The sequence below is a fragment of the Schistocerca piceifrons genome, chromosome 1 (assembly GCF_021461385.2).
Source record: "Schistocerca piceifrons isolate TAMUIC-IGC-003096 chromosome 1, iqSchPice1.1, whole genome shotgun sequence".
NCBI classification, from domain to species: domain Eukaryota; kingdom Metazoa; phylum Arthropoda; class Insecta; order Orthoptera; family Acrididae; genus Schistocerca; species Schistocerca piceifrons.
In genome coordinates, this window is record NC_060138.1 from 398754551 (window position 1) to 398778712 (window position 24162).

Below are 24162 nucleotides of genomic sequence, written 5' to 3' on the forward strand. Positions count from 1 at the left end.
AGCCCGCCGTGCAGCTCTGCGCCGCTTCAAATGCCGTCCCTCAGCTGACAATCTTGCGGCCTTTCGGGTGGCAAGGGCCAAGGCACGGCGAGTGATTAAAGAGAGCAAACGAAGGTCATGGCAATCGTTCTTGAACTTCATCTCCCGCTCCACTAGTTCTACGAAAGTATGGGAAGCCATCAGGAGGATTTCCGGGAAACTCAGCCAACTACCTGTCACGGCATTGCTGCACCAGGGATGTCTCCTCACGGTGCCGAGAGACATTGCCCAGACATTGGCCATGCATTTTGCGGAATCTACCGCCACTATTAACTGTGATCTAGATTTCTGCCGCTACCGCACTGTCATCGAGAGGGGTCACTTGGACTTTCGGTCTCCAAATTCTGAACCCTACAACTGCCCCTTCACAATGTGGGAACTGGATTCGGCGCTGTCTGTGGCTCATGATACTGCGCCTGGTCATGATCAAATCCAGTACAGCATGCTGCAGCACTTGTTGTTGCCATCCAAGGAAGTTCTCCTGAATTGTTTTAATATGATATGGTTATCCGGCACGTTCCCTGACTTGTGGAGGGAGGCGATTTTGATTCCCCTCCTCAAACTGGGGAAGGACGGAATGCATCCCAGTAGTTATCGAAGTATTGCTTTGACGAGCTGTGTCGGGAAGACGTTGGAACGCATGGTCAACCGTCGCCTGGTTTGGCTGCTCGAGACCCTCTCAGTGTGGCTTTCGGAGATGTCGTTCAACTATAGATAAGTTGATCCTGCTTGAGGCGGCCATCCAGCAGGCCTTCCTACGTAACCAGCATTGTCTATGTGTATTCTTTGACATTAATAAGGCGTATGACACTACTTGGCACCGCCATATCCTCAATCAACTCCATCAGTGGGGCTTTCGTGGCCGTCTCCCCATCTTCATTCGGTCCTTTCTTTCCCACCGCCTCTTTCGATATCGGGCTGGTAATGTGCTATCTGATTTGTACTTGCAGGAGAATGGTGTTCCTCAGGGAAGCGTTTTAAGTGTCATCCTCTTTGCCGTCGCCATTAACAGTATCACGTTCACCATCCAGTCCTGCCCAATGCTCCTTGTTCGTGGACGATTTTGCTGTTTTCTGTTTTTCCTCCAGTCTTGTTACTGCTATTCGGCAGTTGCAGCTTACGATAAAGCGATTAGAGGCATGGACTGCGAAGACGGGTTTTACCTTTTCTGCAGACAAATGTGTGTGTGTTCATTTTAATCGTCTGAGGGACACCATTCTTCCTTTTAGCGACACTGTGACGTTCCTGGTCCTCACTTTTGATTCCAAGTTGTCGTGGTTGCCTCACCTTAAAGACCTCAAGGTGCGGGCCCTGAAGGCACTGAATATTTTGAAGTGTCTGAGCCATCGGTCCTGGGGAGCAGATCGGCCGCGTCTGCTGCAGTTTTATAAGGCTTTCGTCCGATAGCGTCTTGACTATGGTTGCACCGTGTGTGGATCAGCCAGGCCTTCGTATCTGAAGATTCTTGACGCAGTACACTATGAGGGTATCAGGCTGGCCACTGGTGCCTTCCGTAACAGTCCCATCCCCAGTCAGTGTGCTGAGGCAGGGGAACCGCCGCTCGCCATCCGGCGGAAACTCCTCATGGTGCGACGGGTGTGTCAATTCCTTGCCTGTCCTACCTCCTCTGCGTACCCTACCGTTGCCCGAGCGCCTATGGAACGTCTCTTTTCCAGTCGTCCCAGGGCAACGAGACCATTTGGGATTCGTACCAAGCATTTGCTTGAGTGCCTTGGTGTGGAGTGTGTGGCCCCCCAACTCCAAGGTTTTACCCGCCTGCCTCCCTGGTTGCTCCAGAGGCCCAGCGTCCTTTTAGACTTGTCGGAGTACCGGAGGAACTGCACTCCTGCGTTTGTTTTTACCTCCTTATTTTACGATATTTTACACCAGCATCCCGACCATGTACCAGTATTTACAGATGGCTCTAAACAGGGGGACTCTGTTGGTTGTGCTGTTGTTTTCCCTGATCGAGTCGTCAAGTTACGGCTTCCTGTGGCGTTTACCATCTTTGACGCCGAATTGTTTGCGATCTTGCGGGCATTGGAGCAGATGAGATGTGTTCCCAGTCTTAAGTTTCTCATCTGTTCTGACTCCCTGAGTGCCCTTCAGACCATGCAACACTTGTACCCAGCGGATACGGTCGTCCAGAACATCCATGATGCCCTACTCCACCTGCAACGGCAGGGGAAGGAGGTTTCTTTCTGCTGGATGCCGGGGCACGTGGGTATTAGGGGAAACGAACTGGCGGATGTGGCTGCCAAAGATGCATGTTCCCTCCCTCACGTTGTTGAATGTGCAGTCCCCCTCCATGCTGTTACCGCCCTTTTGCGTTTTCGTGTTATGCGTCACTGGGAAGAGGAGTGGCTGGCAGTCGGTGAAAATAAGCTGCGTCTGGTCAAGGCCACCACGCGGCCATGGCGTACGTCCTACCAGTCATGCAGGCGGGATTAGGTTCTCCTCACTCGCCTCCGCATCGGGCAGTCCCTTAACGCATGGTTTTTTACTCCGGCGGGACCCCCCAATCTGCAGTGCTTGTGGCGTCCAGATTACTGTCCGCCACATTTTACTTGACTGTCTTTTATTCTCTGACCTCTATTTTGCAAGACGACGCAACGACTGTGGTTAAGGTCTTACGGTTTTGTGTCCTGTCCAATTTGTTGCCTCAGATTTTAGGGAGAGGGTTTTAATGTGCTGCTGGGTGACTGGCTCAGCCAGGTTTTAGGTAAGAGGTCCGCCAGTCACGATTACCTCCTTGTTTCACTTCAGTTTCTGTTCTCTTTTCCTTGTGTTTCCTTTCCTTTTTTAGTGCGTTTCTTCTCCTCTTGTTTTGCCTCTGTATGCGAGGATTTGGAACTGCGTCAGGTCTGCGTCTTTTAGCCGTTCTCCTTGTTCGCTGTCCGTCTTAGTCCCTTCACCGCATGTGTTCCTGTTTTTATGCGTTTGGGCGCTGATGACCACGCTGTTTAGCGCCCGTAAACCTCACACACACACACACACACTTTACTTCACACGTTACATTACATTCTGTGACATGGGTAAAAAAAAAATTTTTAAAAGCTGCGAATACATAAAGATGTTTTCATTTAAATGTCTTCGAAGCTCGCAGATAGGTCGAGAAGCTAGTTTCCTTTTTTTACAAGCCTGATCTGTCCAGAACATACGAAGGCCTAATTTCAGTAGTAGTACACCTTCAATTTTGTTTATTTCGAGATACTGTGTCTTAAACATAACGGATTGAGGATAGTACAAAGAAACGGTAACGCCTTGCAACAAACGATGGAATACAATATTTCAGTTATCTCAGAGAATCGTCATCACTCAATTACGTTTAAACCATAGTGTCTCGAAATGAACAAAATTGAAGATGTACCATTACTGAAAAAAGACCCTCGTATTTTCCTTTTTTGTGCTGTGATATGAACATTTTACATTCTGGTTTTATATGTCTAAGTTACCAACCGAAAACTTATCATCGTTTGTTTAAAACCACAAACGCGAATGAGCTGAAAAGTAAATTCGATGATGTTGCAGTGAATCATTATTAATTGCTTACAGAACCTAATAATAACCACAAGGGCTCACGTAGAATAAAATCTGCCAGGCTTACGAGGTACAAAATAGGACGGTTAAGTTCCAAGGTTTGTCTAGCAAGTATAATTTATGGTTAATCCATGTGCTTCATTTTAGGATTCGTATGAAACATCACAAGTCTGGACATGGATTAAAGAAGAGAGAGAATCAAGTTCGTCGCTATGATTCAGGTTTACATTTCCCGTGATTTCCCTGAGCCATTTCAGGTGAACGCCAGAAAGTTTCCTCATATAAGTCCACGTCAGCTCTCCCTGCTCTAACAGCCTCGTTGTCGATGGAACGGAGAGTTTCAATGATCCCTCTGTTCCTTTCAACCATTCTAGGGTAATTTTCCCGTATTTCTCACAACCTGGTCGAATAATCCCGCATTTTCGATTCATAGAAGTATTGTATGCAAAATAATACTATTTAACATGTACTATAGCTTCACGGGAATTAGAGGCAGTGCAGTTAAACACGGCTCTGCAGCGTTGTTCTGTCGTTTATGGCAATCAGGTCTTCACACTGGCGCACCCACACTGAGTCTCAAACATCGTTCGAACTGCTTACGTTGCTCCAGACGCTTTTCGCAACATTTTTGTGAAAGTGTGCGTTGTTTGTGTCTTTGCCCGTACTGGGGTCACACAATTCGCGCCTTGTACACGAACCGGCGTCTACGCTATATCCGGTAAGGAAGGCGATTTAATAACACCGCAGTGCCGTTGGTGGACGAAAATGTAGTACGAAGAGCAGGGGAATACTAACATTCTGGGCGAGAAGGTTATGGGAGATGTAGGTACTTTTCGTAACGTCGCTAAGATGTCATCATTCGATTATGAAATACTGCTTGCACTAATGATATCAAATAAAGATACAAAATTCAAGAGATAGACTTGATATCGGGCCTCCTTTTTGGAGTATTATATTAACTAACGAACAGCCGCTCCCGTTTCTAAGAACTTCCTTATTTTACTCCACGACCGGTTTAGGCTTTTATACTGAAACCATCATCCAGTGGGATCTCAAACTGATATTGTGAACGGACGTTGTACGTAATGTTATATTGAATATTTAAATAGTTATATGGCAGGAATGTAGGAGTGTTGAGAGAAAAACTTTACATTTGCACACGTACACTGTTATCATAGGGAAAAGAAAAAAAAAGTGTAGTTCAAATTAGACTGTGGTGAAGTAAAGTCCAATTACTAAGGATGTAAAACTCGGGCAGATTTAAAATCGATGTGCCCAACAGATTCGGAGAAAAAATGAGAGTGTCATGATTTTAAACACACTACACTCTGATAAATTAGAAGTACCGACATGCTTTGTCATTAAAAGCAGTTGCCTTTTGACGTGTTGAAATTGTATGCTTTATCAATGAATAGCTATAGGTGGTTGTTTTGAATTAATGAAGTTCTACATCTGTCTCAGTGGATGATGCGACCAGGCAAGCCTGAATTTACGTCCTGTAACGTGGACTGGCAAAAGTTACATCATTATGTACAATGTGTGGTTGTATTTACAGTGTCATTTCCAGATTTCACTGGAAAACGTCTTCAGTTAAAAGCCGAAATCGGTGTGCGTAAAATAAACAGCTGTTTAGCAACTGGAGCAGCTTCTCGTCACATTCAATGCTCAGTTGCGCAGCGGCAACTCCTTCTAGACACGAAGTAACTAATGAAAATAGCCTTGGGTATTATACGTTTCGAAACGGCACACTATTTATGTAAAGTAATGTGAAGCACTGACTGAACTCCCTCAGAAAAAGAATTACCTCTCACTTGTTGTGTAACGTCATGAATAGTTCACAAATATATTTTTTCAATCAACAAAATATTTGTCGACTCAAAAGGGTTATGGTTCAATTTTGCTTTACAGCGCAGAATAAAAATAGAAAATAAAAATAAGGAGTATAAACTCTGAATCTTCTCGTGCACTGCGTCTTCGATAGTATGATCTACGTTCGTTGTTTACGAAATGCGGGTCCAAACGAGCCACCAAAAGCGTTGCTGCAGTGGTAAAGACACTGGACTCGCATTCGGAGTGACCAGCTTTCAAATCCCCTTCTGGTTATCCATACTTCAACTTACCAGTTGTTTTCCCACATCTGCGTAAACTAAATTCCATGTTGGTTCCAACGACGAACGACACAGCCGAAGACCTTCCCTATCCTTCCCGAAACGGTGCCTGCGCTCCGTCTACGGGGGCAGTCAATTGTAAACCGAACAACCGTCACAACGAGAACGTGGAATACACCATCACACGCATTAAGACATTTATCCCACTGGGAGACGACGATCAACTCCTGTTTCGTAGAAACGCGGTCGGCCGCTGACGGATCCACAAACGCACCCACTCTTGCACTGCCTCGTCCGACTGAAATCGATGTCCACGAATATTTTTCTTCAGATCGCCAAAGATGTGAGACTCACACTGCGAAAGATCCGGGTTGTAAGGCGGCTGTTGCGGTGTTAGCCAACAAAATCGCCGAAGCGCGTGCCGTTGGCAGTGTGGAGGCGGGCGTTACCGTGGAACAGGATGATCTTGTCCGACGACACCCCTGGTCATTCTGACTTCTTGGCACGTCGCAATTTCTGCAAAGTATCTTCACAGCGCTGCGCACTGGTTATAGTTCCACGCTCGAGCAATTCGACGAGCAGACCTGCTGCACGACCACGCCCGCCCCACACTGAGCAATTCGACGAGCAGACCTGCTGCACGACCACGCCCGCCCCACACTGCCAATCGAACGAAGCCTAGACTTCGGTGATTTGGTTGGATAGCACTGTAACATCCTTTGTACAGCCCGGACCTATCACCTTGTGATTTTCGCGTCTTTGGCGACCTGAAGAAACAAATGCGTAGACCTCGGTTCCAGTCGGACGTAGAAGTGCAAGAATGTTGCGGTTATGGAACCGTCAGTTGTCGAGAGTGTTCTACGAAACAGGAATTGTTCAGCTCGTCTCCCAGTATGATAAATTTTTAACGCCTGTGGTGGTTACTTTTGAATGGAACCATTCCATGGTCACATTGCGACGCATGTACTGTTTTCATCTGACTGCCCTTATCAAAGATGTAGCCAGGATTTGGTCAGAAGGGGGGGGGGGGCGAATCTATTTACTAATGAGGACCTTAAAAAGGCTCATGTTTTACAGTTATTCTGAAAACACATTTATTTATTTTTCAGTTTTATGTACATAATTTGCCTTAGGGAAGTTTTCATATAAGAAGTATATGATCTAGAAAATTAAGCAATAAATGCTTTTCTTAAAAAAGTATAATATATGTTCTCAACAGTATATATATCCAAATGCACATTTAAATATTTCTTATCTGGCAATATGACAACTTTACCCTACTGCTGCACGAATTAACATTCTAGTATAATATAATGCCTCTTTGCTAATAAAACACAGCTCACTAATGCCAAGAAGAAAAATCTTAATGTTGGGTTCAACAACTTACGTAGTTAAATAGGTTCAAAACTCTTTCGACAGTAACTACTGCATCTTTCTCCTATTACAGTCTTGTATTTATATTTACGACTTATCTGCAACCAAACAGAATTTCTTCGGTATGTCAAAGTATGCCAAGTTTCTCAATTTAGTCTCGTATTTTATTAAAGTACCTTTCAGTTCATTAAAATCCTTGAGTTTCTTTAAGTGATCGAGATTTTTTTAAATTATTATTTCAACAGTCCTGCTCCATCAAGCTGACCCGGTGTGCGACAGGATCCCAGGATGCTGCTTGATGCTGCCGCGGGTGTCGACGGGCTGGCACACGTCACTGTTGCAGACCCCGACAGGCTGGATGAGCAAAGAACAAAAACCGTTACAAGCGTTAATAACAGCACAAAGACTTCTCATACGACAGTAAACACACACATTAAACAAGGCGTACTTACTTGTCCACAACTCCTTCCTATTCTGCTGCTGCTGGAACTGGGCAACACTGGACGATCTTGGTTGGCGCTTCATGCTGACAACAACTGAGACCGAGCGAGGCGGCGCAGTGGTTAGCACACTGGGCTCGCATTCGGGAGGATGACGGTTCAATCCCGCGTCCGGCCATCCTGATTTAGGTTTTCCGTGATTCCCCTAAATCGCTACAGGCAAATGCCGGGATGGTTCCTTTGAAAGGACACGGCTGACTTCCTGCCCCGTCCTTCCCTAAACCGACGAGACCGATGACCTCGTAGTTTGGTCTCTTCCCCCAAACAACCCCAACCCCAAACAACTGAGGCTGCTGAGCTGCGGGGCCCGCCCTATATCAACGATGTGATCCGATGGTGCGTTCCTATTGGCTACTGCCAATTTCAGGTGCCACTGGTTGCATAATTTTAAACTAAACCAATTTCTTGGTCCTCTGGATCGGAGGCAGACATCTTTGTGAGGTGGAAAACTGACTGTGAATTTCAAAAGTGGCAGGCACTTATAACAACAGCGTTGGTCTGCCTTAATTGCAGAATGTATCTTGATACCATTCTGCCACCTAGTCAGTATCTGCTGGACAGTATTCCTCTTTTTCTTCAGGCACTCATCCGAAATAACTCCTTTCCATTCTGCACGTAGGAGGCTATGGGCGCAGTCCTCAGCTGTATGCTTACAGGTGACGCGGTTGTTAAACTCCTCTTATTCAGAGACCAACAGCTCTTCGACAGAACACATTCCACACAGCAGCGAGGATGGGTTGGAGGAGGGGAAGCTCGATGAGGATGAGAAGTTTAAGCTCTTCATTGGCATTTATCACGTATACGAAATGTTTCCACTGTAGCGAATTAGTGTCAACTGCCCGCCTCTTCTGTTTTGGAAGAGTGAATGCTTCATGAGGAATATCTCGGCAGTTTTCACATGCACATGAGCATGTATCGGTTGCGACATGCATCTCGGCTCCATCCTGCTGCGTTGTCACAATCTGCTGAACCGAATTCTAATGCTTCCTTCTCCTACTCTCTTCCATTATCATAGTCTTCTATCCCCATCTAGTGAACTGTAGCTACAGTCCTCCCTCGAATGCTCCATCTAATACAGCTTTTGAAAGCTGCTCTATCCTTCACAATCATCTCATTGATCGAACACATCGCCATGCTTCCACAACAACAGGTCAGCATAGACTGAATCTCTCCCACCAGTTCTGGTCACGTGAGCAGAGAAAAAAAAAATTCTCACCCAAATTTGAATTTACCGCCAATTTCTGCGGGATGGGGTGGGGATGGAACGTCGACACAGCCCTGGGACAAAGAAATTACCACTATAATTCCAAATTCCCTCCAAAATTCTAAATTGCGCCAAAATTCGAAATCCCCACCAAAATTCAAAATTCCTGCTAACAGGGTGGGTAGATGAGACGGAGTGCTGGGGAGGGAGAGGGAGCGGGAAAGCCACGTGCAAGCTGAGAAAAATACATGACGTCGTCTGGGGGTGGCGTGGGGGGGATGAGAGTGGGGGTTAATTAATTGATCAGTTTAATTAATTTGTGTATCAATTTGATATCAAAATTGCATCCCCAGGTCCCAGAACTACTTCACTACTGTTCGGATTTGAGTTAAAAATTTATGTTAATCTTTAAAGTATGTGTGCATAATGGACATACACATTTCAGAGGTGGGACCGACCAAAATTGACACGTTTAAAAGATTTAAGAAAGCCTGTTTTGACGATAGACCCTAATTTAAGATCTTGTACTGACAAAGGTTTTTATCGTAAATTTTTCTGTAAACTCCACAAATGACCAAGATCTTTTTTTTTCAGTTTTTCCTGAGTTTCATCTCATACTGTACACTCCATGTCATACAGCATTTGACGGGCGGATCCTGACCTGTAGGATATACAGTAATAAAATAATAGATGAAATGTTACTTCACCTACACCGACTTCTTGAGAAAACGTAAAGTGAAACATCTACCTCTCTTCCTTGGTGTCTATTCATTTATTACCAACAACAATGCGTGTTCGAGTTCTCAAAGTGTAAAACAGAGATTTTGTACATTGTGCTATGACGAAAATTGAGACTTCTGGTAGTTCTAAATGCACTAGTGGACACATGACTTTTAACGTTTTCCGTTTGATAGACAAATAATCTACTGTCAAGCATGACAGCACATGAATATTAATATAAAAGTGTTCAAGATTGTCCAGAATATCAGTCCGTTGCCACGAGAGTGTCTGTAATTGGTCAGCTGCTTTCGATGAGCGCAGTTTGTTCCTTTTCAAACAACGATGCACAGCCGCCTTGACCAGTGTTGGTAGGTGGAAATGTTGGTGGCTGTAATCGTGAAATCGTCTTTTCCTTCTGTTTTTCGTCGTCACAACAAATATTGATTTTCTTGTTTATTTATCTGAATTGCAGAAATAGTACTTACGAGTGATAGATGGTTGCAAATAAAGTTAAAAATTTAACGTATTTACAGTGTAACCTACAATCAAACTCACTTCGGTTATAGTTGTCATTAAAGCCAGAATTTCGAAGCAAATGTATGTTTTTGACTGTATCTGTTACACGTCTCAAACTCTGGTATTATTCATTTTATGACTTAATAATACTAAATACCCAAAGTTCTTCCATGCAGATTTACATATTTTCAACCTACAGGAAGTAAAAAGGGCGTTTAGGAAGTAATGCAACACACTGTTTTCTCAAAGCAGGTTGGATTTTGTTGAGGATTCCAATACATCATATTATTCCCCCCCTCTTTGTGCCATATAATCATATTATTCCCCCTTCTTTGTGCCACATAACCCTATTTTCCAACATAACCTCCGTTCTATGCGACGCCCTTATGTCACCCTACTGAGTGGGTCCACATGGTACCTTTCTAATGGACGACGTCGGAGCCAAAGTCTTCCTGCTTAAATAATCTCCCCATTATTCACGTACATCTTCGTGCAGAGTGCATTCTTCGTCGGATCAAACAGATAGAGGTCGCAAGGGCTGTAGGGTGGATGAGGAATAACAGCCCGATAAAGCTCTGTGAGCTCCTCTCGGGTGGGCAGGCGTGTGTGAGGCCTTGCGTTGTCATGGATAAGGAGTTCGTTTTATTTTTGTGGTGATGAACACGCTGAAGTCGTTTCTTTAATTTCCTGAGAGTAGCAAAATACACTTCCGAGTTGTTCGTTGCACCATGAGGGAGGACATCAAACAAAATAACCCATTCAGAGTCCCACAAGACAGTTGCCATGGCTGAGGCTGCGGCTTTGAACTTTTTCCTCGGAGGAGAGGTAGTGTGGCGCCACTCCATGGATTGCCGTTTTATTTCCGGTCCGAAGTGATCAGCCAATGTTTTCATCGCATGTAACAACATTCGACCAAAAAATTTTCACGATCGGCCTCGTAAAGCCAAGCAGTTCCGCACAGACGGTCCTTCCGTGCTCCTTACTTTCTTTTGTTAGGCGACGAGGAACCCGCAGGGCACAAACCTTTGAGTTCTCCAACTGGTGGACGAGTGTGTCAGCACTACCAACAGAGACGTCCAGATACGCAGCGACGTGTTTCACTGTGATCCCTCGGTCACCTCGAATGAGTGTCCGCACGTTCCAACATTGCAGGAGTCACACCTGTCTGCGGCCGGTCGGCACGTGGGAGATGGGATAGGTTTCGGTGATTTTGCTGTGATGATGACAAACGCCTCACCCAGCGACTCACTTTTCGTTTTCTGGCAGGTCTCCGAAGACATTCTGCAAGAGCCTTTTAATTTTTTATACTTAATACGAAATATTTTACGCTTTAATATTACATATTTACCACCTTTTTCTGGCTTTGGTGCACAAAACAACAACAGAGCTCAAGTAAGGTCAATAACGTGCAGTAGTTGGTCTTGGTTAAAGTAGGGATGGGCGATAGCTGATATTGCCATCTCTGTATCAGTTCTTTATATCGATCGAAAGTCTCGTTCACTATAGACAGTGCACATACGTTTTTCTATAGATGATTTAAAATCAAAATATATTTCAATTTCACTACACGGCAACTAGGTCGTGTGTAATTTCATTTAATGATTTGGGGGGGGGGGGTTCGGAACGCTCTCCTCCCCCTCCCGGTCACCGCTTTGCCCATGTCTTTCCTTTTAAACAATGCTTTCAAAGGCTGTAGTACATCAGAGCTGGTACTTCGTTTCTTCTTTAGACTTGTCAACCGATTCTTTACCACTGCCAGGTGTCTTCTGTTCTACTTTTCTGTCGCCATAATTGAATCGGCGGTGATCAAAACTTACTTTCGATGGCACTGGGCACTGTTACTGGTACTGAAAATAGAAGCAGATTGTGGCGTGGAGTCCGACTTTCGTTTAAGATCCATTCGCACATTCCGGAGACATTCCACTGCCTCGTATGAGAGTTTGATTCCAAGATATGTGGCCTTCAAACTGTTTCCTAGCACCTGCACCATCCCGGCTACGGATAGCAGTTTCCATAAAGGCAACTTCCTATCAACGTCAGCAATAACTAAGAACGATATAGTAAACCAGATGAGGAAGCTCAGGACTTACTGGACCTTATTTTCTCAGTTGATAGTGTCATTTTTACAATAACGATGAGACGGCCAAGAGCATCCTATACAGCATTGTCAATCCAATTTCGTTTATGTGGACTAAAGGTCAACGTGGAGAAGGCACGCCACAACTTACAAAGGAATAGTCCTGTCCAATATGGAGAAACCTGCCCTAATATTTTTTATACAAGAAGAATACACCGGAAGAAACACAATGTCAAAATTTTGTCTTCTGACATGTACTGCAAATATTTTAAAAAATGTTCAAAATTGCGAAATTCATAGTACGTCAGGCGGCTGGTGAAATGTACATGGCTACCGTAGCTGTAGCAGACATTGCATGCGCAACGTGGCAGGCGATTAGCCTTGGTTGACGGCACATGGTGAACAGATGATGTGGCACAAAGCGATCATAATTTATAGAGCGAATTTCAGTTTCGGTTGATAGTTCCTCTGACACAATTTTTCAAGTACTATTCGCTCGAATTCGCAAGTAATTTAATATCCAAGACAATTAACAATTGCCTTTGCGGTATCGTGATTTAATCCCACACTGCATGGAGTTGCCCTTTGGCAAAACTAACTTTCGTTACGTTTTACACTGATGCTTATTGTTTCCATATGGAAACACTATGCATCTAGTATACAGTGGAATCTTTCATGAAATTTTATTTGAAACTTTCCTCCACAGGTGGCAATACAGTGATTATTTGAGCAGAAATATAACGAAGGGTGTGCTAGTGGATTTTACTCCCTATTGAGCACTAAATTTCATATCTACTTACATGTTGACAGTTAAAAAAGTGTTATAGACGTCTAATAGGAATAGAAAACAAAGTAGATATTAATATGAAGTAGATATTAATATGTTCCTTGTAAGTAATTTTCTGTGTACATAAAGCTTCTGCTGCCGTTTGGCAACATAATGCATTCACTCATAATGTTGTCGTGCACTTGTATAGTTAGCTGGAACTCATCAACATGAATCTGGTGCTGTTTCAATGATATTATGCTGTTTCTGTAATCAAATAAGGCAACATGAGCACCAAAAAAACTTATTTTGCGGATGATGATGGACATTTAAAATAGCTGCAGACTAAATTCGGTTCTCAGCACCGAGCTGAGTGAAAGTGAAGGGAAATTAGCGATGAAGATGAAATTTGTGACAGTGGCAATAGCTTCATGAAAGCCCGGAGAGAAAACATTAATCTTATTGTTCCTGAAGTCAATAAATCTCATCAAGCTGCAACTTCAAATTAATCTGATTGTGCCTGGCAGACAATGAATGGAGATACTTCAGTAGTTACAGTAAAAACTTCAGTTGTATGTACAAGTGGAGGGTTTCCTGGAATATTTGTGCAACGTAACACATTAAATACAGTACTGTCTCACATAATAAAATTACGCAATGTATTATGGAAGAATGGAGGTATGAAGTTATAGTGCAAACCTTTCATTGGAAGAGAAGTTTTATCAGTTGAGATAAGATTCTATATGACTTATTTTCACATTTATTCACTCCAGATATTTTGGAGTTAATTTCACGTGAATCTATATTTTATACTACTCAGATGAATTTGTGCGAGCTCTGCAATGGTACTGTAGAAGATATTCGAAAGTCTCTAAGTGTCTCTATTCTTTCTTCTGTTGTGAGGTTAGGGAAAGTGAAAACGTATTGGAATGGTGTTGTGGGCACATCACCTGTACCATGTAGTGCTACCATCAACCAAATTTGAGCAAATTAGGGGCTTTCTGCGCTTTCAAGACAATTTATTAAATACTAATGCACAACACAAGCTGAAAAATATAACATCTATTTTCACGTATCTTAATGAAAGACTTGATTGAATTCCAATGTAGGAGTCATTAACTGTAGATGAACAGATGCATACTACATAAGCCACACACCATCTTTATATGTTTATGTCAGATAAACCACATAAGTAGGGCTATAAATTGTTTTTACTGTGTGGTGAGTGTATCTGGGCACGCCTACATAATAGAAATGTTTATAGGACATGAACATGAATGGGACAAGAATGATGAAGAGTTAGAGCTTGGAGCCAGCAGAAATGTGGTTGTTAAATTGTCCTGGAATGTACCTGAGAATGTGAAATACCAAGCTTACTTTGATAATTATTATACATCATTACTGCTGCTATATTATTTGAAGGGAGCTGTGCTTTAACAAAAACAATAACAGTTGCACTAAATATAATGATGAGTAACTTTAGATCTTCAGGTTTATGTCACTATTTCAAACCATTATCTAGCTTATCAGTAATACCAAATTCAAATTAAAAACTAAATGTCTCACAAAATATTTCATTCATAAAATGTATTTGTTCAAAGATTTTCTTATTTGAATTCATCTTTTAAAAGCGTTGTTTGTTGAGGAGTGAGTTATGTCTTAATGCATGACGTTGCCAAGCAGCAACAGGAAATAAATAATTAATTTCACACAGTTAAAGGAGTGACATATTTTTTAAAAAGTTTTTCTGTTTTATTGGTGGACCTGTTGTGCCACATGTATTTTTTGGAGAGAAAATTAAAATTCATACAGTGAAGTGTTAATCTTCGTCGTGTATTCTTGCTAATACCTTGTTTTTTTTGTAGGTTCCAGAGTATCACAATAACTTGGAATCCAACTAATGCTGTAAATCCTGCAAAGATCAAATAGGAGGATGCGATATGCAATCTAAATCACCTACTGTTCCTGATGACTTATATATGTGTTACTCTTTAGTTAATTTCTTAGATGTTCATTCGAATTATGAGATTTCTTTAAAAATTGTGGAAACATGAGAATAAACAGAAAATAGCTCTGACAAGTCCATGAATTGTGATTCGATTGATGCTGCATTAAGTTCAGAACAAAAATACAGTACCTTCCTATGCCAAGGAAAACATTTACAGTAATAGCTTTCCGTGACAAAATGCTGTGAATTTGTCGGTTAAATGAAGGATGGAGAAAACACTTGCAGTTAAGCAGTGTACAGAACCAGTTTTGTTTTGTAAAATCTGAACGTCAGTTGTATAAACAGGAGAAGTAGTTACATGAAGTACGAAATATATGCCAACATGAAGCTAGCAAAAGTGTGAAAGAAAAACTATTCGAAAGATTTAGAACTGTTCATGAGAGACAGTGCACCATTACGAACGGAGATCTATGAGACAGGACCGACTCAACTGCAAGTGAGATGAATGTTACTGATTTACAGGTTTCTTCCACCTGGTTAAACAAATTCACGAAATTAAACGGAAGTGGCGAAATTACGAAGTTTGAACGTACGAAGGAGACGTCATTAATAGGTAATACTATAGAGCAATTCGTAGCTGACGTGAATACGAAGCTGCCTGTTACCCCTTGAACTACTGTGGGTAAAGTCAAACTGACAGCTTTCGTGTAAGAAAACTGTATGCAAACTGTGCTTCATCATTTCGAGCGAAAAAAAAAAAAAAAATACATTGACGTTTGTGCAGTCGATGAATGCGATTACACATCCATAAACAACGGATACAGTGATCTGCATCAGTAAACTACTATTTCAGTAGCTTTGTATCTATCTTTAGGATCCTCAAGGTCCGTCCCCGGTTGCTGAGTGGTCAGCGCGACAGAATGTCAATCCTAAGGGCCCGGGTTCGATTCCCGGCTGGGTCGGAGATTTTCTCCGGTCAGAGACCGGGTGTTGTGTTGTCCTAATCATCAACATTTCATCCCCATCGACGCACAAGTCGCTGAAGTGGCGTCAGATACAAAACCTTGCACCCGACGAAAGGTCTACCCGAAGAGAGGCCCTAGTCACACGACATTTACAGGAACCTCAAGGCAAATTAGGACCATACATTTTAAAAAAGACTATTTAGTTCCAAATATCTTGCAATACATTTAGCAAAATCTGGAAAAATGGAGAGAATAATTTTCAGTATTACATCAGAAATGTAATCTTACCATTTCCAGAAAACGATTCATCGCTTTTGTTCCACTCTTGGCCTGGACATAATGACATCTCTGCCTTTAGGCGGACGACGAAAAGACAATAATAATTTAGAAAAAAATGTTCAAATGTGTGTGAAATCTTATGGGACTTAACTGCTAAGGTCATCAGTCCCTAAGCTTACACACTACTTAACCTAAATTATCCTGAGGACAAACACACACACCCATGCCCGAGGGAGGACTCGAACCTCCGCCGGGACCAGCCGCACATTCCATGACTGCAGCGCCCTAGACCACTCGGCTAACCCCTCGAGGCAATAATTTAGATTCCACCTGGATTTAATAGTGCCACTCTCGATAAAGAAATTTTTCGACAGTGTAAAGCATTTCTTATAAAATTGTTGGACAAAATAATTTCCGATGTCTCTTTGTCATTTCAAGTTTATCAGAGGAACAGTATTGTTAAACTTCAGTCAACCGTGGATTATCAGTTTGGATTACCACGTTTTATGAGCTTAATGAATTATGCCTGCTCCGCAACACAATATACGGAACAATGGCCACGACCATTTCCTACTCCATCCTAATTCAGTCTAAACAAAACCACTAAATACTGTGAAGCGTCTGAATGCATTGATTTATATTTTATATGGTGTGCATGGTGAAAGGAAAATGTTTGTTTTCGTCATCCAACGGACACTTCTCAATTTTGTGATGTCTACAGAGAATAAACAGGGAACTGTTTCATCGTTAGTAAAATACACATGACTCAAAAACTACCATGACAGCTGTGCTACAGGAGTTATTATAAAATAATTCATCTCATCAAATTAGTCCCGATTGACGGAATTAGTCTGTAATGTAACATCACACACCACCATGATTTTCTTTTCTCTGTTAGTCATTTGCGTCGATATTAACTGCAATTTATTCAAAAAATTTATGATTTTACGATTCTGATACAGTTTAAGTGCTTAAAATGCACGTCTGTGCCTTTTGGAATTCGCTCTACGTGACGCTACGTTGTCTTGTCACAGCTGTCTGCTTATTCGCCAATTCGCACGTTAGGCAGGAAGGGCTAACAAACCACTGTTATAAGCTGTTCTTATTGCGTAAGAGATGAGTAACTTCAACATTTAAAACAAAAAACAGTGTTCTAATTGAACAACATACGGAATCAAATGTTTGTGATACTTTGTGCAAAAATGGTCTCAGTAGACGTCTATTGTAAGATTGAGTAACGACCACATACATCTCGTTAAACTTTGATGCGTCAGGAGGATAACGAATGTGTTAGTAAAATCTAAGTAATGAACATTCTACGCTCTATCCTAGCCTGGAAAACACGGAGGCTTCGTCGGCCAGCGAAAACTTGTTTTGCAGATGGAAACTTTCCTCTTCCTGGGAAAGATGTTGGAAATAGTAAGTACAGTCACATCTTAAACGAAGCCAAATGCAACAGCATCCCATTGCCGAAGACGAGGTACGAAAGTACCGAAAACAATGATTTGGTAATGTGTGTACGATGGTCAGGGTCACCAGGATTAGAAAGGAAAGGGAGATTCTCGTGCGACAAGCCTGTAGTGCAGGCTGAATCCCAACTCTACCGATGAAATTTCGGAGGCTATTCGTGGACATTTCTGAGTGGCTTATGTTAGTGTAAGGGAATCGTGGCACCAGATGGTTCTCTACAGCGTGATTGTATTTCGTTTGATTTCTTAACACCCCCTCCCCCCCCCCCCCACACACACACAAGGTGTTCTCCGATTAGTTTAGTGTAAGTTATCTGAGGCCTACTTCGCTCGTTACAGAGTAATTGTTATTTGATTTATTCAGTTTGTTTATGTGAAAATGTATTAATAATGGTGAAACAACCTGCATATAAAATTCAATCACCGAAACATACAACACAAAACACTCAGTAAGGGGGGTAACAAATAATCAAACGAACCCAGATACCACAGCATCACACTGCCGAAGACGAGGTGCAAAGTGCTCAAAACAATGGTTTGTTAATGTGTGTACGATGGTCAACACATATTACCAAACCATTGTTTTCGACACTTTCGTACCTCGTCTTCGGCAGTAGGATGCTGTTTCATTTAGCTTCGTTTGATTTCTTACCCCCCCCCCCCCCCACACACACGCTCCTCCCCCTTCTCCCCTCTCCCCCCCCCCCACCCACCCACACACGTATATATACGTAAATTACTCAATGTTTTGTGTTGTATGTTTCGGTGATTGCATATTATGTGTAAGTTGTTTTACCATTATTAATACATTTTCACATAAACAAACTGAATAAATCAAATAACAATTACTCTGTATCGAGCCAAAGTAGGCCTCGGGTCACTTTCACTAAAATACTTGGAGAACGCCTTTTAATAACAACCGAAATTTTAGTCTGCTTTGAATTTCCTGACAAATTTTGAATTATCCGCCATTTCACACGCAGTTTACTTGGGCTATGTCAGATGGTGTGGGTGGAGGAGAATCATTTGATAACGTTGCATTGTGAGATCATTGGAAATCAGGCAATAATGCAGACTGCACAGAAACTCTTCCTGTCGTACTACTGGGAGTTGCATGCAGTGGACATTTGGAGTCGGGTATTCCGCGAAGGACATTGCTCACAGGGGCACATAAAGCTGCACAAGGGGCAAACAGCACATAAATTGGACAGAAGCTGCTGGCGGCGTATAGCAAGGTCTACAATTCTCCATTTTGCCTCTTGTCAAGGATTCAGGGCGTCGATGGCAGAACGAACCGTTTGCCGTGCAGTGTGTGGATGGTGTAGTTCAGGCCAGAGGTGGTTCTTTGACGCTTTGGGAGTCTTTATCGTACTTGCGCCCACTCATTCGAGTTACCATGAGCATGAACCAAGATGTTTATTTCAACATTCTCAGCGAGCAAGTGTTGTCTGTGTTTTAACATCTTCATGATGAGAATGCTGTGAACACTCCGTCTCCCAAAATAACAACAACACTGTTCAGAGGATTGCACACATACGTTCCTGGTTTGACGAACAATCAGGCCCCCTATGACACCTAGACCGGCCCGCCAAATCTCCCGATCTGAATCCCAGAGTAACTGCCTGGAACTATTTTAAAGAGTAAGTGAGAAGTAACAATCCATGTTCCCGCAATGTGGTACCGGTAGCTCTAAGGAATCTAATAAACAATTAATGGCTTGAACTGGATATGGCATACATGAAGAAATCTGTGGGCTGTCTTCCTCGCCGAACTGAGGCCATTATTAAGGTTATAGCTGATGTTAGTGTGCTGTCTCCAGTGCGTGATTAATGTTGTGGGCGGCCTGCTTGCTGGCGGGTCCGCAGTGCGCATGCAGCGTCGCGTGATACTAACCCTGAGGCTGATGTCCCGGGAGTCCCCGCAGCTACTGGTTTGGCGGCGGCGGCACGCGGTGCGCGCCAGCGGGCAGCGCGCGGCCCTCATTTAACGGAACGCTCCGCCGTGGGCCGCCAGTACCTCTCCGGAGCCCGCAGTGCAGCCATGGCCAGGCACCAAGCATCACTCGCCTACTGCGCGTGCGCAATAGCCATCTTGGCAGCCTTCGCAGCCACAGCAAGTGCCCGTGAGTACATACCGTCGTCTCGTTCCCGGTGGCGTGGTCCCCACATTCAGCTCGGTTCTGCCCCGCTTTCGACTGCTTTCAAATGTGTTCAATATATTATTTGTAAACGATCTTGTGAAGCTGTGACATGATTTCAGCAGAGCTTAACTTAGCGGTGTCTATGCCGTAGGAATGTTCACCAATGCGACTGTTTGTACCTACGATAAGACGTACACGAGGTTTGAAATTTATACCCAACAAAAAAGTGAATTATCATGTTTAACATTTTTTCAGTCTTATGTCATCACCTGTGTACATGTGCAAAGGATCCTTAATTATTACTCGTCACTGTTCTCGAAAACTGTACTTGCAGAAACAAAACGTAATTGGGTCTAAAGGACGCCAGAAATATTTGTTGGTGCAGAGGACAGTTCACACACAATAAAATTTATGTTTGTCCCCTTGACTGAAGTTTTTCAGGCTTAAGGTGGCCTGCTTGCTGGAGAAAATTGAGCATAGTTACGCAGACTTTTATGAAGGATCTTCTCGAATTATTTCCCAAATTTGCTAGGCGAGCAAGCATTTAACCTTAACTCATGTTTTACACTGTCTCCTCTATAATGAACACTAATTGGTAGACATACAGCGATTTGAGCCAGATCCTATTTACTGCAACTTGTACCATTCCTTATACTCGTCAGAGCACATGACCGACAGATTTGCTGCATCTCCTTAGACTCTTGTCTCTGAATAGTATGTTCTTCTCCCTATTTACGCTGTGGATGATTGTGTATTGTTTGATTATTGCATTATGTATATGTAAAACAAGGTGCAAAAAATCATTTTATGCATTCCTTTTGTATCGTGCAAACTAGTCACGAAACGGCAGGAACAACAGGAAAATTTCCAGTAAACAAATTTCTTGTATGAGAAAAAGATTATCTTTAAGTTTAATTAACAATCATCGTCTGAGTTACTGACGTCCTTAGCCCGCAAATGCTTTCCTCCGCGTCGATCAGTGTTACTAGATGAATTTTTGTAGCGGATTGCAAATATGGGCAGCTAGAGAGCAATAAATATTTGTTCTGCACGCTATTCGCAGAAACAGTTGCAGTTCTTCCCTCCTGTCGGCTTGAGTCATGACTGACTGCCAGGTCAACGGTCGTAGGAACACTGGCGGAATCCTTTACCTTTCACCTTTAGAAGGCTGCTACTAAATCAAAATTGAAAGAAAAGTCGATACATGCCGTTCAATGTAAGCTGAGAGATCATGAATTTGGAAAATCAACCAACGTGGACAAAGAATTTCAAAACTTTTTCCTAAATAGTGGCGAAACAAAAGAAACCTCCTGTGGGAAAACTACCAATTCGTAATTTTAAAATTAGTTCGCGCCCAGCGTGAAGCCTTTGTTAACTTTTGCAGCATATCACTAAATGTTGTGTAATGTCTAAAATTATTTTCTACTGATTACGAATAATGCAGAATAATGTCGAAACAATGTCAGTGTTACTGTCTGAACTCTTTATATAACCGGTGCTGCCGTGGATGTACCGGCAATAAGCGTATCGTGAAACATCCAGACGAGTGCTTGAAGAGTTTTTAGAGTAACATATTCATTCCGTTTGCTATCATCTAGGATTCCACGTGATAGCTCATCAGAGATGGAAAAACACTAGACGTTTTAAGTTATACGAAGAAGACTAACTACATTAAATGACTATAGACAATTAGCGCTGCAAGGTTAGAGACCCCATGTGAGCTTCAAAATGCTTCCATGTTGTTTCTCATTCGCTTTTCAGAAGTACATGCGAACCTAATAGACTACATGTAAGAAAGATTGGTTAGTAATATTTACTTTCTGTTTCAATCTAACTGTTTATTCTGTGAACAACGGATTCGCAAATGCCGCAACCCCATTTTCTGCTAAGTATGTCTGTCTCGGCACACTTGCGCTTTCCAATTAAATGAAAGTAACCACTTTTTAGAAACAGATATAATTGCATTGCGTTAGTGCGTCAGCGACAATAATTAAAAGAGCAAGTACTACTAAAGCGTAGTGCAGTCTGTCAGGACAGAAGACTTCTCCGCACAGCTGGAACAGCAGCGCATATTAAAGAGCTAACGGTAACACGTTAGTGCATGAGTAACAGTTTTCGCTGCGGGCAGACATGAAAACATCCATTTGGAAAAATGGTTTCCAGTAAACTGTTACGAAACAATGTGGCTCAAATCATGTACAGTTCTCATAGTTCTGCGTGCAAACCTGTGAATGCTCAGTGTCCATCCAATCTGTATGAATATTCTGATAAATCGATGAGAACGTTGTCTCCAGATACCACTACTGTATTTAACTATTATGGCAACACACAAAGAGACATTCCTTGTGATAATTTCGTACTTTTTTCATGACGGGATCGTTACTCCTGCCCTTATCACTATCAAGTAAACAATGGGTAAAAGCAGTTTCTTTTTATTTACGTATCAGGATGACAGATTAAAGCTGATAAATTGGACACGAAAAAAAAAAAAACGCTAGTGTCTCGTTTAAACTACCTAGTGCTCGTAGACTGCAGTGGTACATAATCTTAGTATGTTCCTTCACGTCGTCATAACACAACTGATAAGTTACACCATGATTTTTAGCGACTCGCTGCAGCTTTACCACCTGGGTATAGCAGCTTCCCTGATACAGACGAAAATGTTGGTTTATGGGAGCGTAAATTTCTCTTGTAGTTGACAAGCGTTTCTTTTCCTGCTTTAGCTTCTTACCTACCATGTTAAGATACCAACGAGTGATACATTCCTCTCCTAACGTGCTGCATGTTTTCGTATAAACTTAGTGACTGGACACCATGTTAAAAGCATCTGGTTCAGTTCGTACGAGAATGTAGAGTAGCTTAGATTGTTTACCCAATAACGAATTATACACACAGTATCGCAACCAAATTAAAAATAATGCAACTTTTCATAAGAGTATAAATTGTGTGCCAGTGGGCCTATGTTGGGCAGTATTAATAAATTCTTCAAAAGATTTTATATTATATTTGTGCCCACAGCTTAAAGTACCCGTCTCAACAGGGTTTTAAGGTTGCTGTTGCGCTGGTAGCCATAATTTTCTGTTACTGGGGCAAATGAGTCACTTTGTCCATCTTACGTTTGCACTGTATAGAACAGATATATCCAGAAACTACATGAGTTTACATTTGTGTCAGATACCGGTATGTCAAATACCGAGAACAAGATCAACTTTTTAGTTCTCTGGACACAACATGATGATTGGTATCGATTGTTTTTCACTTGAGGCTAGTTTACAGATGTAACATATAAAACAGTAGGAAATTGTTTCATCTGGTGCGACACAGCGAAGTTAGCGGAAATATAGCCAAACGTGCAGCAGACATCCTTTTCTAACAATTAGCATCTTAGGAATGACTTCACAGCGCAGAGAGGAAATAGAAACAAAGAGAATACCAAGATTCTAAACTAAACGAAAACAACGCAACAACAAACTATCTTACATGGCATAATTTTCAGGACTTTTTAAAGTCAAAAGTTTAGCGCTTTGAACGTTGCCCCTTAAACAAACTCTGACACTCAATGTGCAGGCGTACAGTATTTTAAAACATGATTCGAATTTAAGGGGTATAAATTAATTATTCTGCGGGCATCGTACAGATACATAAATTTGTCGCACAATTCCTCACATATAGTAGCAGTACATCGGTGTTTCTCAACAGTGACAGAGGCACTTCAGCAGACTGCCCGCGTCCTTGCCTGCGGTATTTTGCTTCTCGGTGTCTGTTCAGAGCTGTGACTTGTTTACTGGTCGTGTTCATCGCGTGTCTCTTCTTGCCTCACACTTACGTCCGGGATGTGAATCTCTCACGGAAGCTACCTGACTTGCTACTGTGCGCAGGCAATAACTGTGCGAAGCAACGGGAGCAATGAAAGGATAGCAGCAGATACAGCCTAAGACGATGATCGGACTAACTACATTTAAAACTGTACTACCTACACGTAGTTTTGACGGCCTAATCTCTGTCTGTTAGTACAGTCATCCCATGTATTGTATACTTTCTCGCTTGGTGGATCCAGACAAGCAATGACTATGGCACGGAACGTTTTCTGAGTCATAGGAAAATCACCCGTTCCCCATTCTCATGCTATGTATATACTGACAAATATGCGCATTAGAATCATTCGTAGTCTCTCCGTTCAAAAATGGTTCAAATGGCTCTGAGCACTATGGGACTCAACTGCTGAGGTCATTAGTCCCCTAGAACTTAGAACTAGTTAAACCTAACTAACCTAAGGACATCACACACATCCATGCCCGAGGCAGGATTCGAACCTGCGACCGTAGCGGTCTTGCGGTTCCAGACTGCAGCGCCTTTAACCGCACGGCCACTTCGGCCGGCTAGTCTCTCCGTCACAGTGAAGCTAAATTACTCCTACAGCTTGCTTAGTGGCACTGAAACGAAGTAATACGCAGAACAAGCTCAACTAGAGAACGTCTGAATTGGTGCACGAGTGTGGACTCTAAAAGCAAGACACA

At 42.5% G+C, this 24162-nt stretch overlaps 1 protein-coding gene across 1 annotated transcript in view; it reads left to right on the plus strand.

Annotated features, from left to right (window-relative positions):
* Window positions 1-19507: 19507 nt before the first annotated feature.
* Window positions 19508-24162, plus strand: part of LOC124787063 (CLIP domain-containing serine protease HP8-like) — a 47323-nt gene continuing 42668 nt past the window's right edge. Inside the window, exon 1 of the mRNA XM_047254310.1 lies at window positions 19508-19627. Coding sequence (XP_047110266.1) covers window positions 19546-19627 — 82 coding nt within the window. The 5' untranslated portion in view covers window positions 19508-19545. The remainder of the gene's footprint in view (window positions 19628-24162) is intronic.